Source organism: Microtus ochrogaster, unplaced genomic scaffold (assembly GCF_000317375.1).
Source record: "Microtus ochrogaster isolate Prairie Vole_2 unplaced genomic scaffold, MicOch1.0 UNK51, whole genome shotgun sequence".
NCBI lineage: Eukaryota > Metazoa > Chordata > Mammalia > Rodentia > Cricetidae > Microtus > Microtus ochrogaster.
In genome coordinates, this window is record NW_004949149.1 from 1,181,917 (window position 1) to 1,198,398 (window position 16,482).

Consider the following 16,482-nt stretch of genomic DNA (forward strand, 5'->3'; position numbering starts at 1 on the left):
TACCTCTGAAGATATGCATGGCCTATACCACTGTATACCTCTGAAGATATGCATGGCCTACACCACTGTATACCTCTGAAGATATGCATGGCCTACACCACTGTATATACCTCTGAAGATATGCATGAACTACACTACTGTATACCTTTGAAAATATACATAATTTACACCATTGTATATACCTCTGAAGATATGCATGATCTACTGGACTAAGGAATATGTGCAGTAGCGAGCATAAGGGAAAATTCACAATCATAAATAATTACTATGTAATTTTGCCTAGACCACAAAAAGTCAGCTAAGTTGCACTATGATTTAAAATTTTGTATATATCTCTTTGTGGTATTAAGCAGGGTCTCACACGTGCCAGCCAAACACACTGAGCTACATCTCTAGTCCTTATCCTAATATGTCTTCTAGTGGGCAGTTGTTCATTGTGGTGGCTTATTAGTTCATAAAAATATTAAAGATGCAGTTTAATCAATACTGTTCTAACACAGAACAAATTTTGAATTTAGGTGAATTCTGTCAAAAAAGGGTACAACTTCACATAAAAGTCAGAATTTTAGCAAATGATATGAGTACCTAATATCAGGATGATTTAAAAATGCATTTTTTCTTCCTTAAAATACAGATAAGATCTTTGAAAAAAATTCAAAGGAATATATAATATAAATAAATTCAAACTAAAAGTATAGAAAATGTAGATAGCATATGGATATCCCATTGATCAGAAATATGAATGACATTGGCTCTGAAATGTCCACCTCTCCCTCCATTCCAGAGAAAGTCAGCATTGTCCTGCTCAACAAAAAGCACCATTGAGCAGTTAACTGTGCATGGTACTGACTTGATGCTATAAAATAAATTCTACATAGACACGGCTGTTAACTTTTACAGCCTTGGATTTTCAAAGAACAGGGTGTTTCACAATACTGTAATGTATAAGAAATGGCATGTAAACCTTAGAGGATAAACTCACAATGTACAGAAGAAATTTCAGTTCTGGAATCTCTCTGCCACAGAATACTATACATAACTATTTCCTTCTGAAACCCAAGGTTTCCTTGAACATCTGTGATGGCAGCACTGGCAGCCAGTCTTTCAGCAGTTGAAGTGATATATACTCTTGAAGAGAGTACTGTGTTGGCCACTTAGGTCCTCAGAGGGCATTTCTCACTGTTCATTCACTTCAACCATTCCTACGTCTGTCTCCTCCTCAAACTGAAAGGACGATGTGAAGGCGAAGGTTGGTTTCTTAATGGTTGATTAAAACAGAACTTCAGAACTTCTTCCTTCAATTCTATTGAAACTTGAGGGTATGAATTTACTTTCTGCTCTCCAAAATCCCTGTCAAGTTGTAAATATTTAATTAGTGAAATGCTATACAATGAAAAGTTGTATTTATTGGTTAACTAGGGAATAGAAAAAGCAAAGACAATGTCAAAGATAATGTTAAGCGTTTGACTTGCATGGGATCTAGCCAGTGTCAGAAGGTATTACATGTGATAAGATGCATCTATCATCCTCCTCAAGCAGGAAAGTTGAGGACTGGGGATCCTTGTGCATGCCCGGCTTATTTTCTAAGGCGCTTTCAGGCTGTAGTACAGGAGAGGGGATCTGAAAGGCATTTCTCAAAGAAAAGACAGGAGCTAGGCTTTGGGAATTCTGAGTTGGCTCGATTCACACAGTGTAGTTTAAGGGAGATGGAACCTAACCTAGAAAGGACTCTGAAGCTCTATAAATGAGTGTTTAAGACTTTGCTTATCTGACCCATGCTTATGAATAAACCACATGTCAAGGGAAAGAAATACCAGACATTAGCCAACAGAACTTTCTCAGTTCTCAAACTGTGCTATGAATATTTTATGTTCACATAGCAAAGGGAAAAGATACACTTGGTATTTTTTGAGTAGAGTCCTCAGATATTTGGGTCTGATAGTAAAGCTTAAAGAAATCTAGATTATGAGTTGTGGTTAATTCACATGAATAAGACTTTAAAACAAGGCTTAAGAGAGTCTCATTTATTTCAAGTAACCTAAATTTTCCTCGGAACAATACAGTCTTTAATAGACTACAATACAAATTGAGCAATTGATAATATAAAATCAAACTGTATGCCAATAAATAAACAAATATCAAATTAGTCTTGAAAAAATTCTGATGATTCAGTGGTTAAGAGTTCTAATTATTCTTGCAAAGGACCTGGCTTTGGTTTCTAGCACCTACATGACAGCTCAGAACTGTCTCTAACTCTTTCCAGTGTTGTCTGTGCCCTCTTCTGGCTCCACAAGCAAATGATACACGGATAACTTTATTAAAATTACACTTTTTATCCTATATTAAATATTCTTTATTAATTCCTTGAAAACATTATAAAATTAATCTTGACCATATTCAGACCCCCCCAAAAAATATTGAAAGGATAGATTAACAATGAAAATACTATTTACTGTATATTATTGTAAATATGAGAAGTGGGATTTTCAAAAGATAATAACAAAAATATAAATTTTTAATGTTTGAAAATACATCATTAAGTAATTAAAGGTGGGGTCTGGGAAGGTGGCTCTACAGTTAAACAAGTCAATGGCTCTTCCAGGGGACCATAGTTAAGTTTCCAGAGAGGACCATAGTTAGGTTTCCAGAGAATACCATAGTTAGGTTTTCAGAGAGGACCATAGTTAGGTTTCCAGAGAATACCATAGTTAGGTTTTCAGAGAAGACCATAGTTAGGTTTTTCAGCACCAACATCAGGCTGCACAACGTGCCCTGAAACTCCAAATCCAGGATATCTGACACCCTCTACTGGTCTCCATGAAACTGTACTTGTGTGCACAAACCCACACAGACAGGCAGATAGACAGCTCTACATAATAAAAGGTAAAATCTTAAAGAAAATGTAAAATTAAAAAGGGGCTTGTTAGGTGGCTCAAAGAATTAAGACACCTGTGACCAGGCCTGGCCTCCTAAGTTCAAGTTCAGGACCCACATGGTAGTAGGGAAGAAATGACTCCTGCAAGTTGTCCTCTGCCCTCCGAAAGCTTCCTGTGGTGCAAGTGTTCATGCACATGCTTATATACATGCACACATATGCACAATAAATAAATATTTAATTAAAAATAGAGAAGTCAAGTCATGAACCTGAAAAAATTATGGAGAATACATGTCTCATAATGGTCCTGTACCAAAATCTCGAAGCTCATGCCACTTAATAGGTCAGCAGCCAAATTAAAATGGAAACATATTAAAAAGGCACCACAAATATGTCTGAATGGGAAGGAAGTACTTGCAAAGTTTCTCAGCAGAGAAATGCAGATGAGAGTCCACTAACCACCTATTGAACTAGGCAGTTCAAATGAGATTCCACCAGCCACCTATGGAAGCAGCTAGCAAGAGGTGGTTCATGCCGATAAAAAAATAGAGAGCTAAAATTCCCCTTCGTACAGCACTGATCCCTAGCCACCTAACTGGTATGGGGTTAGTTGCCCCAATAGCTTGTTCTTTGGACTGGAGAGATGGCTCAGTCGGCAAAGGCTTGTTGTGCAAGTGTAAAGACCCAGGTCTGTATTCCCAGAACTCATGGAAGGCAGGGTACAGAGAAACAGACATATAATTCCATACTCCTACAGCGAGGTGCAAAGTGGAACAGAGACTCTCCTGAAGTTCACAGAGCCGGCATCCTGGTGAACGCAGTGCAAACCAAAGAGAGACCCAGTCTTAGACAAAAGTGCAGACTGAGACTCCTGCTTGTCTTCTGATAGACATGTGCACATGATGCACATGTGGCCTGCACGCACAATTCAGTCCTATAGCAACAGAGAGGCGGAGTGCAAAGCTATGTTGCGTTTCTGGTCAGTACTGGGCATCATATCATGCCAGTCACACTTCCGGGAGACCTTGCTAAACATTCATATTCTCATCCATTATTCAGGGTTAAGACTCTATAGCTTGTGTCTTAGTTTTTGTGGCTTTTAACTATCATCCTGGGGAAAAAAAAAAGAGAATGCATTTGAAAAGTAAATCACTCCATAAAGGTTCTGTGGCAAGTGTTCCCGGATTGCGGAAAAGCAATTTACTATGTGGCTGTAAAGAAAGGGTATAAATCTCCATTACTGGGAGGGTTTAGCTAGAAGAAACTGGATAGCAATCCCACATAAAGAGGTCATGGAAAAATGTCCCAGGAATTTGCATTCTGGCTTGCTAAATCAGTGATGTCGTTGGGTGGAATATCTTAGAACACAAGCTAACGGAATCAAAGCAAAGACAAGATCCCACTTTGAGTTCAGATTGACACTCTACTGGAAAGGCTTTAAGTTGCTCAAGATGGCTCAGAATGTATGTGGAGACAGTTACAGAGACCTGAGTATAATGATGAAATTGACACTATGAAGGAATGTTGTATTACCAAGAGAGAGAAAAAATGCTTTTAAGAAAATGATTTTAAGTTCCTGGTTTCGCTTTCATTGTCCAGAATGACCAGGGGGTGAAAAGATACAAAAGGAAAACTTACAACAAGTTCAGTCACAAAAGAGGATTACAACTAGAAGAAAGAAGTTTACACTTCATAGTGATCTTAGCCGTCTACAGGCTGGAAGCCCACTTTGTATAAACGGAGAGATGGTTGAATTGTCTGTTCAGGGTTATGTACATGTTACATAAATACCCAGGGTGTCTGTAACTTCCTGGCTGCTCACTATAATTTCCCTTAAGGAATTCTGAAAAATATCACTATACCAAATGGTGGAATATAAAAATATTTTCTTTTTGAAATAAAGCTTATAAAATATGAAAATAGAGTTTTTCTTGCTGTATACATTACTATCAAAGTAGCTGTCACCTACTTCTGCCAACAGTTGCTTCTGTATTGCAGGTGCAGTCTGATTAGCATTGCCTTGAATTTGTTTTTAATGAGAATGAAATTCTAAGAAGAATAGATTTTACTGAATTTGTTGTATTCTTTAAGAGGAAAGAGGAGCATGCTCTAACCACTCTCCTATCATCAATATTCAGAAGCCTGGGAATTTTTCTTTGGCTTTCCCGAGAGAAATAACTTTTAGTACTTTTAAACGTCAAGGTAATCCTGTGTTTTCCCTTTAAGAATAGATGAATGGAAATATGAATTTCAAAAATGCCATAAGGGTAAAATATTTCACTTCCAAGTTAGCATTTATTTTTTTATTTTTAAAATCCCAAAAGACATGAAATAGATTCTCATCCTCAGGTTCAGAGTCTATTCTTTCATTGTTGACTATACAGTTAAGCCAACATTTTAAATGAATTATGTGGTTTACCATTGTTACACATTAACATGATTTGTTTTCTCCACTTAATGTGATCTGAATCAAAAAGGAAGAATGTTTCAAGGAGAATCAATAAGTGACTCAGAACCGAGATTACAGCATCCCCTGAGTTTGTCTCCCCTCATCTTACACAGTCAGATACAAGAATAGCCGTATGCAAATGGGTTGGAATAAGTGAACTAGTAATTTCCAGAACCTTCTCATTTAATCATAAATCATCTAACCTCTACTCATCTTATTTAATGAGATATGCTTATCAAGAAAACTAAGACATTTTCTCAAGTCACACAGATCTCGCAAATGGAATATTTGATATTTTTTTGATGAGATGTGATTCTGTGTGTGCAGGTTTCAAAAGGTCCAGAGAGCTCCTAATGATCCCGATACAATTTTCCCTAGAAACAGAAAGTCAAAGCTCAGCTTTTATGGCTTTTGTATAATATGTTGTTACTTTGTATTTAGCTGTGTAAAAGAAGTCCTGGTTGTAAAAAGAGAGTCTGCAAGAAACTATTGCATTATCTTCTAAATGAGATTCGAATAAATGAAGCAGAGAGTCTGTGTGTGCATGTTTGGGAAAAAGTGATACCAAGTACAGTAGAATATCTCGTTTGTGTGGATAGCCACATCTCTACATACTAATTATGTAAGCATTGCAAAACAGTGAACTCAAGTGCTGTAGATTCTCGTTCATGTGAACAGCCTCGCCTCTATGTAGTAATTATGTAAATGTTGCAGAAAAGTGATCTCAAGTACTGTAGAAGATTCTAGTTGGTGTGGATAGTCACACCTCTACATAGCAATTATGTAAGTATTGCAGAAAAGTGATCTCAAGTACTGCAGAAGCCTCTAGCTGGTGCGGATAGCCACACCTCTGCTTAGTAATTATGTAAATATTGAAGAAAAGTGATATCATGGACTGCAGAAGGTTCTTGTGTGTGAACGGTCAGGTACTATAAAAATTTCTAGTTGGTATGAAGAGTCAAGAACTGTAGAAGATTTGAGTTGGTGTAGTCAAGTACTATAGAAGTTTCTACTTGGTGTGAATAGCGTATTGATGTAGAAGATTCCAGTTAATGGAAATACCTAAGTATGGTAGAAGGTTCCAGTTGATGTGAATAGTCATATACTTTAGAAGGTTCTAGTTTGTGTGAATAACCACACCTCTACATGGTAATTGTGTAAGTATTGCAGAAATTTAAGCTGTAGTAGTAGCAGGGATGCCAAGGAATCTGGTTGTTGTTCTAACAATAAATCAAAAGAATGTATTGAAACTAGCAAGAAGCAAAAGTCTGGTTATCCTGAAAGGGAGTAAATTCGCATTTTTAATAAAGTAGCACTAATGGGAATATGCAGACTCTGGAGAAATTATGTAGACAGCTTGTTTGCCCATTTTCCATCATGCACACTGAGTAGCTGGAGTGCCATCCAGCTAATTTCTTCATTATTCGCTCTGCATCTTCCATTGTCATTTTAACACATTGCATAAGTGGACACTCACTGTGCTTTTCCATTGTAAGCTAGCTGACTTCTCATAATTTATTCTAAAGTATTTTTCAATTGTTAGTGTTTTATATTCAGCTTTTCGCATTTATTGTTTTCTTACAGAGTAGCTAATACATTTGTTTAATGTTGACAACAGTCAATGAACTTTTGTACCAGCAATAATTCCATGGGCAGTTCGCAGGAGGGAGATTTAGTTCCGACACATGTAGATTTTTAAAATATGTGGGGATTCAGACTGAGGGAGGGAAGAAGGACACAAACATCCGGACTGCTTGCAAGCGTGGCATGGGATGCAATAAGGAAGGCATCTCGCAGCCTGCATTATCTGAGCTGACAATGAGCAGTGTGTTAACACAGACTGTTATATTACTTTCTTTCTTTTTCTTTCCTTTTTTGTGGTGATCTGAATGAGAAATTCCCACATAGGTTCATACATTTGATACTTAGCTTCCAGTTGATACTTAGCCCCCATTTGATACTTACTTAGCCCCCAGTTGGTGGATCTGTTTGGAAAGGATTCAGAAGACATGTGGCCTGTTGGGGGAGATGTGTCCCTGGGGGAAGGCTTTGACATTTGTTGGTTGCCTTGACGGGTTACTTAGTCTAGGGTTAGTAACCATCTGGCAGTTCAGTTATTCCAGGGTCCCAGAGAGGCACTATCTGTAAGATAAATGGGCTAGGAGACAAGAAGGAAGCCATGCTAAGTTTGTCAGAGCCTCCGTTTATTAGAGATGGGGGACAGCTTTATATAGGGTAAGGAGTTGGGGGATGGGCACAGGGGCCTGGGCTCTTGCCGCATGGTTCACGTTGGTCTCGTAGCCAGGAGGTTACCTTCGGTCAGGTCACGTAGGCCAGGAAGTCACGAGTTGCCACACCTAGTTCCCTAGATAGTTTGGAATGTGGGGTGGGTTCCGCTAACAGATAGTCAATTTGGGTGTGGGGTAGGCTCTGTCAATAGAAGGATTCTTAACACAATTATGGGTGTGGGGTTCTCTGTAGACTCCCCAGGGTGATGGTTCCTGCAATGATTTTAGGAAGAAATTGGCTCCCAACAGACATTTCAAACACCCATGTCTGTCCCAGCTGTTCTGACACTTGGCTGTGTATTGAGATGTGAACTCTCAGCTACTACTCTAGCACTATGCCTGCCTGCCTGCCGCCACGCTTCCCACCCTGATCATCATAGACTCACCTATGAAACTCTAAGCCCCAAACAAATTCTTTGATCTCTAAGTTGCCTTGGTTATGGTATTATATCATGACAATAGAGAAGTAGCGAATACAATTTTATATCTGATTAATGAAGGATCAGCCAAAAGGTCCATTCCGGCTTTAGAATGGCATGATCGATTATTGGAAAGAATAAAATATATAGATATGATAAACAATTTTGGCACTTATTTGCATAGGGATTACCTGAATCTCTTTATATATTGAAATTCACAAAGAAAGACAAAGAAAATTTACTAACCTTGAGTTAGCCATGGCATTGTTGGCTGGATTTGGGAGTAGACCAAGAAACAATTACTTTGAAATATAGCAGTGATTAAGTTAGCAGCATCTGAGCTTGCTACATGAATGGATGATGATATCAATAACCTTCAAAAATAGCACTTAGATAAAGAGTCTTTTCCTAACTGAGCTATGAACCATATTGGCCAATGCTGGCTTATCTCTTTAGTCTTTGAACACACTGTTAGGTCACAGACACGTTAAGTTTACTATATTAAAGAAAATCAATTATTGCATCCTTCAGTCTATTACAGCATGAAGCTATTACACATTTTATCAGGGAATTGTGAAGTGCAGCTGTGAAACTCTTTACTGGTGGCAAGCTCTCGTTATTCTGGCGCTTACCAGGTATCTACCACTAGCTTGTAATATCTTCCGTGCCAACCTTCACCGTCACCTCATTAACATCGCATTACTGGCATGATGTGGCTAAGGAGACAGTTTGAGGTTGCTAATAAATTGTAAAAGAGCAAATATTATCATAGGGAAATCTCATCTGTTGAGATCTTTCCATGATGTGAAAGCACTCTAAATTTTTTTTTTTTGTAATGCAGTTCCCCTCAGCCCCCTTGTAGCCTCTATTTCTGATTTAAATATAAAATAGACATAGCACGATCAGGCTTTCTTTTGGGATGTGTTCGGGATTCCTTGAGAGGTATAGCAGGTAGTTGTTGAAATGATTGTCCCCAGTGACATATACCTCCGAAGACTGTGGAGCACAAAGACAAGCGGTTGAGATGACAGATGGTGTTTATAGTACATTTAAAACCTCAGCATTTTAAAACAGGAGGACTCTAATCCTCGGCAGCATCCCCAAACCAAACTATTTCCCATTGATTGGTATGAATCACTCTCCTTCCTTGGTGCCTGTGCTTTTCTACCACACATGCCCTACTTAAATACCAACAAATCTGCAATTGACCTTGTCACAGCTCTGCACAGAGATGCCTACCCTGGGTTTCTAATCCTCATCAATTTCTTTCCAGACTGAGCTTTTTGTACACGCCTTCAAGGATCAGCTGGTCAGGAGCGCTCTTCTGGCTCTCTTCACGGCAAGGCCAGGAGGCATCCTTAAGAAGCCACCCTCTCCTAAGGACAGCACAGAGGACACTTGTCCCCTGGATGAGCCCCCTCAGCTGAGAAGACAAGACTCCATACCACACCATTCTGATTATGATGAGGAAGAGTGGGTAAGTCCTCTCACGGCTTCTGCTCTTATGGCTTAGCCACAAGAAATGTGGTAACATAATGCAAAAGCTCACTCATGAAAAGTACCCTGGAAACCAGTCTCAATACGGTTGTGGATAGATGCCACATCCTTTTCCTTAGGAGCAAGTCTCGTGTGAAAATTATATTCCTGAACCAAATTATTTATGTTACCAAATAAATTGAGTTTAGAACCAAGAACAAGTTTTGAATTCAGTTACCAACATTACAAAATCCTATAATACCTCTCCTTGTTCATTTCTAAGCTCAAATTATTAAAACTTTTTCAAAAGAAGAGTAAAAAGTCATTCGGGCAGTGGTAGTGCACACATTTAATCCCAGCACTCTGGAGGCAGAGAAAGCTGGATCTCCAAATTCGAGACCAGCTTGGTCTACAAAGCGAGCTCTAGGACAGCCAGGGTTACACAGAGAAATCCTGTCTTAAACCACCCCATTGCCCCAAAAAGACATTTCAGCCCTAGTAGAATGCAAGTATTTCTATTGTTGCTAGGTGAAGATGTACTTACCTACATATTTAAAAAAAAAAAAAACAAAACTTATTTATGTTTAAATGAGAGAGACCATGAAGGTTTCTTAAATCCCATCATCTGCTGATTCTGTGATTGAATAGATTGCGTGGCAGGACTCTGACATCATAGTCCCTGTGCGTGCATGGCAGGACTCTGACATCGTAGTCCCTGTGCGTGCATGGCAGGACTCTGACATCGTAGTCCCTGTGCGTGCATGTGCACAATTGCAGGTGAAGATAAATTAACAAAAGAAGCAAAGGTGTGAAAGGAACTCTAGTAGAAAAAAATAGAATGGAAGGAGCAGGAAGGGTGCAGAGGAACAATGTGCTATTAACGAGTCTTTGCATATTAATGATTTAAGTGGGTTGATGTATATTTATATATGCATGTGTTCACACATGTGTATGCACACTGGTATCCCTTGTGGTATCACATGTTCAACAAAAAAAGTGTGCTAGCTGCATTACATGTTACATTTTCAGTTAAAAATTGTTTTCTCACTAGCTAGTGTTTAAGAGCATTTAGGGTAAGGTGTTGGAGAGGCCCAGGCCCCTAGAACAGTGTTTGAGGGCCCATGAGAGAGCAACTGATCTTTCTTTAGATAAAATTCCAACCACAGGAAACACACCTACACGCTTCGGGAGGCGCGTGCTGAGTAAGAACTGCTGTTGCTGATGAAGCTTGTATTTCCCACAGGACAGCATTTCAGACGAGCAAGTCAATTTAGCTTCACCTTCCTCGATTTATTTACAGCTCTAAGATGTGCATACCTCTTAACCTCTCTGAAGTTCAATTTTCCTGGCTGTATAATGAAAACTGTATCTGTCCTGCTTAGCTCTTAGGATGGATATACAATAAATGGTTTATCTGTAGGTGATGCTTTACTGCCTGGACAGGCCTTGTCAGATTTTGTGGCAGGGGATTGATACATACTTCTTTGTTAAAACATGTGGCTTATAGTCTTATTATGACAACCAAATCTATCCCTAGAGACCCCTAGTTGTGAGATAAATATGCATATATATACATACTATATGAAACAAATCAGGTATATATAAATAAATCAGGCATATACATATGAATGTCAGATATGTATTTATATAAAAAATATGAATTGTGAATTCAAGAAATTATTTCACCTAATTAACCAAACAAGTTTAACCTCCCTGAATCAAGAAAAAACCTTGAGTGGCAGTACTTTCTTTTCTCCATTTTCTTCTCCTTCCTGTGGTCCCTCCCACCAAGCCCTACCTTCCCTGCTATTTAAACTGGCCACCCTCCTTTCTCCCTTATTTGCTGTCCCATAGATAGTTTTTGAGGTCTTCAGTCCAGTAGGTTTCGAAATGGGAAGATTAGCCATGTTAGGTCCTCACCCGAAGTTCAGAGTCTTAGGGAAGATAAAACACATTAACAGACATAAAATGTGGAAACAAAGTTTGGGATACTGTGGGATAGCCTCTGCTAATAGGATTTCACTCGACTCTGTCTGAATTCAGGACTGTTTTGTGAAGCACCAAGGAGAGATATCACTGAGTAGGAAGGGTTAGAGAGGGCCTTTCCCTTCAGTCAGAATTGACATTCTGCTGCTGCCGGGTTCACTACACTGCACCCTGGGAGCCCCTGAGGACACCCTATGGCTTCTTAGAGCCCACAGCATATTCAGAAATCCGGAAAGACAACTGGCCATTGTATAACGCAGCCTTAAAGATCTATAGAAACTAGCGCAAGGGTGTGAAGGTCCGAGTGGGGATCCAAAAGCCTCTCTGGAGGTGGGCATTGGAACAGAAGAAGCCATTCCAAGAAGGGAACCGAGTGTTTGAGCTCTGTGGAGAGAGGTAGTAGCTATAGGCACAACCCAGAGATAGATCAGATTATTACTAATTTTATTTATTCTTTTTTTTAATTGTTGAAATTTTGGCTTACCTATAATGGAAATGATTATTTTGAAAGCTCAGGTGAAGATGGGCAGCACGGGGCCCTCACAGAATAAAAAATTGACCCACTTCTCATTTGAGGAATCTTAGGAGAAGCGTTTCCTTCAGCTGAGACATACAAGGACTTAAAAGAGCTTTGGTGAGGTGGTCTGGACTAGATGGGTTCCCTTGTCCCTTCCACATAGAGGAGAGCCTCGTGCTAGAGGAGGACCTAGAGAAGATGGAAGAAGGGAAAGGAGAAAGCTTGCGCATTGACTGGGTGCAATTTTAGCAACATTTGGAACAATAATCAGGGTTTCCATCCTTGTGGAGGAACCAGCGAATGGTCTGCACAGGTCTCTGCTTCCCACAGACCGCTCTCTGGGAAAGGCAAAGGCATGTTGATTGTTTCCACAGGCTGTAAAGAGCTTTCTATGTTTCTCCTGGTTTTCATTGTGAGCACGATAGGTCTGCATGTCTCTGTATATCCTTGCACATCTTAGGAGGTCCCTTCTGAGTCACTATTCCTTGAAATCATAGAAATAGTTCGCCTGACTTGAACACAATTAGAAAAAAACTCGTGCTCAGTAAACTCCCTCTCCTCCAAATATTTTATCTTGGTGTGTGAATCATTATTGTGAAGGTCATATAGCATTCTCACAGATTTTCCTCAGCAATCACTTTCTACTAAAAAGATCCTCCTGCCAAGGGATTTAATCTCAAAAAACAAACCCTCAGCAGTCACAGTATCCACTTGATATATTATTTTCAAAATGTTCTTCACCTCCGTCCAATGGAGTCAACCTGAAGAAGATGCAAACTTTCGAAACATCTTTAGAGATAGTTCTGGTGCCTGATTTGGATCAGACACTCGCCGTATCACATTCCTTAATTAGCTGTTAGAAAAGTATCAATATTGATTACAATACAGTCAAATTCTGAAAGTAATTCCATGTTTAAAACGAGTGTAACCGGGTTTCAATGACGTATGAGGATGATCTCTGATGACGTAAGTTGGTCTAGATTTGAATGTAAAGCCATTCAGGTCCATTTGCTGGAAAGCCTGTTTCTCAGTCATTCACCGGGAGGACGACTTAGCTCGAAGCCTACATTTCTTACAGTGAACATATGGGAAGTCAATACATCTTAGTAATTCTTTTTGAGTCCATTTTTATGCATCTAACAGCTTTTGCTTTGTAGGCATGAAAGAGAATCTCTGTTAAGCCCACATCTTTCTGAGGCTCCGTTGAGAAAAGATGATGACATGAACATGGATGATAGCTATCAAGTAGAAGGGACAGAGGTTGAAACCGGAGTGACGCCAAACACGCCTGCTACCTGCTACACTTTAGTTATTAAATGATTGAAAGCTCTACAGGTTTATTTTCCTAAAAAGTCAGTAAACAATGAGACCCCGATGGAATCCTTGGGATTTTATGACGTTCTATGCCAGGGAATTGACTAGCACATCCTGCCCAGCCAGGGAAGAGGACATACTGCATTTCTCTGTGTACCCTGCTCGAGCAGATGCTTCCAGCAGCTGGGATCCCAAGATTAGTTTGTCCAGAATACGAAAGCACATCATCTGACCAAACTATTAGGCCGTCCCAGATTTTGTGGCTTCAGTAATTACACTATTCTCTACAGCGATGCGGTTTAATTCCAGCATTACGACCCTGGGGATTTTGGAGCCAAATCTGGCCATTCCTAGTCAAATAAATTGTTTAAAAGCTGATCTTATCATACTTTAAATTCTGATCCATTCTAGCAGGGCACGCAACTGGCAAAACTGTTCTTATTATTGGAAATACCCTAAACTATCATTTCAAATTGAATCATATTTCAGCATTCAAATTACCCAACTGATTTCTGCTTCAAGTTGTACCCATAAATTGGTGTTTACTCCAGGAGCAAGAAGCTCCAGTGTGCTGCTCCTGAGAAGGGGTCTGTGGAAAACAGTGATGCACACTGCACCTACCAAACAATATGAATGTGCAAGTTTTCACCATAAAGGAAATAACTGAGGTTTAAGAGAATGTGTATTTTAACCTGACTTAAGCTTTAGGCAATGCATTCATGCATCAGCATATTACAAGGCCTTGCATTTGTATGTGGAAATGTTGTTCATATATAGCCAGTAAATACAAAGTTTAAAATGAATCATAAACCTGATTTCATAAACAAGCAAATTCTAATCTTTTCTAAGCTAGAGTACATTTTCTTTTCTGTATTAAGATAAATGCACTTAGGCTCACATAAAGAAAACAACTGTCATGTTTAATTTATAGTCGAATTCATAGCAATATTTATATCAAATATCCCATTAATCAGGTCTATATATATAACCTGAAAATAAATTCAGGCTTCTCTGTAACTCAGTGATGCCAAATACTGTACTTTGGATTCAGATTTCTATGTATGACTTTCTTATAGGGCTCTTATAAAACACTGCATTGTAATCTTGTCTGGTAATGTCTGGGACAAGTACAGATGTTTAAGATTGTCGGAGTGTTGTAAATTTAAAGTGCCCTAAGTAGTGGAGGTGAGAGTAGATGCTTGTAAAAACCTGCAGACTGTTCAGGAAGCAGTAGCAGTCTGCAGGCTCACCTCATCTCCAGGGCTGCCATGTCTGTCTTTCACCTCACCTGGGGGACAGTTCAGACTCCACGTAAACACACTGACACCTATGCAAATTGATATTCAAAAGAGGTTTTGTTCCATACTCAAACTAGCTAGAGTTATGTTATCTGAGACCATTGACCCGATATTAATAAGAGGAATTAACTCCTCTTCTTTCCTTAGAGGCAGTTAATCCCTGTAGTCGGCCTGACACTAGCTAATCTCTGATTGAGCCTCTTCAGCAGTGTTACCCCATAGTTTACCGGCCTAATGAGTCCTCCATACACTGAAAAATGCCACACACTTCTGATGGTTTTGTCAGACAACTGTGCATATGTGTGTGTGCATTTACTTACACACATTTTCAAGTCTAAATGACCTTGTTTTAATGATTAGTCTGGGATTCCATGCGCACACGGCCTATGGAGTTCCGAATTACAGCAAGCTGTTCTTATTTCTCTTTTTTATATTGTTCATGTGCTTTATAAACTTCTAAAAGAAGATTCAATCTCTTGTTCACTACTGTATTATCAGAGTTGGCAAAACAGCTTATCTACCACTGGTGATCAATATACAGTTACACAATGAATTAATTTCTTTAAAATTAATTAATTAATTTAATTTCTTTAAAATTAGCCTTCAAAGTGTTACTCGTTTATCTTCTCAGTTTGAGAATATAATATTTGAATTTCATGTAGTTACCTACTTATATCTATTATATTGTTCTGTATTAGAAATCATTAATTCATTTAAATTTTTTATTCTCCAAATAGTGAAAAGTCCCCAATTATCCCATCCATGCCTTATTTGAGATCCCACAGCTCATATTTAATGTCTGTGAACCAGGCTGCCATTCGTCAGGATGAAGCTTTCTGAAAGTTCCATTTCTGTATTTACAATTCTTGCAGTTAGGTAATGTGCTTTGACCAAACCCACCTCCCATTTCCTCACCTTCGGTTTCTTTTCTATTTCCCATCTCACCTTTCCATCCTTCATGTGCTTTTTCTTTTTAAACTACCCAGTGTACTTAGCGCTTCCTATATGTGGGGGTAGAGAGCCAGCTGCTGAAGTGGGACAGCCTTGATTCTTTTAATTTTTTATTTTTATTCATTTTGCACACCAACTACAGTTCCCCTTTCCACCCCTCCTCTTGCCTCCCCCTCAACTCATCCCCATCCACTCTTCTGAAAGGGTAAGACCTCTCACAGGGAGTCAACAAAGCCTGGCACATTAAGTTGAAGCAAGACCAAGCCTCTCCTCGCTGTATCAAGGCTGAGCAAGGCATGCCACCATAGAGAATGGGCTCCAAAAAGCCAGTTTGTGCACCAGGGATAGATCTTGGTCCCACTGCCATGTGCCCCTCACACAGACCAAGCTCAACAACTGTCACCCACTTGCAGAGGGCCTTGTTCGGTCCCATAAATGCTCCACCACTGTTGGTCTAGAGTTCATGAGTTTCCATGAGTTGGGTTCAGCTGTCTCTGTAGGTTCCCCCATCATGGCCTTGACTGCCTCTTGCTCATATAATTCCTGCTCCCTCTCTTCAACTGGACTCCCAAAGCTCAGGCTGGTGCTTAGCTGTGAATTTCTGCATCTGCTTCCATCAGTTACTGGATGAAGGCTCTATGATGACAGGGTATTCACCAATCTAATTACAGGAGAAGGCCAGTTCAGATACCCTAACCACTATTGCTAAGAGTCTTAGCTAGCATCATCCTTGTGGATTCCTGGGAGTTTCCCTAGCACCAAGCTTCTCCTTAACTGCATAGTGGCTCCCTCTATCAAGCTATCTCTTCCATTACTCTCCCACTCTGTCCCTACCCAATTCGATCATCCTGTGCCATGCTGTTCTCATCCCCCAATCCCCTTCTCTCTATCTCCCCCAGGCCTCAGTTT

General features: G+C 39.5%; 1 protein-coding gene across 6 annotated transcripts in view; it reads left to right on the forward strand.

The window, feature by feature from the left end:
* Inpp4b (inositol polyphosphate-4-phosphatase type II B) overlaps positions 1 to 16,482 on the forward strand; it is a 762,195-nt gene that overhangs the window by 641,514 nt on the left and 104,199 nt on the right. For all 6 annotated transcript variants that reach the window (XM_026777265.1, XM_026777268.1, XM_013354610.2 and 3 more), the window contains one exon: positions 9,305 to 9,508. In XM_026777265.1, coding sequence (XP_026633066.1) covers positions 9,305 to 9,508 — 204 coding nt within the window. The remainder of the gene's footprint in view (positions 1 to 9,304; positions 9,509 to 16,482) is intronic.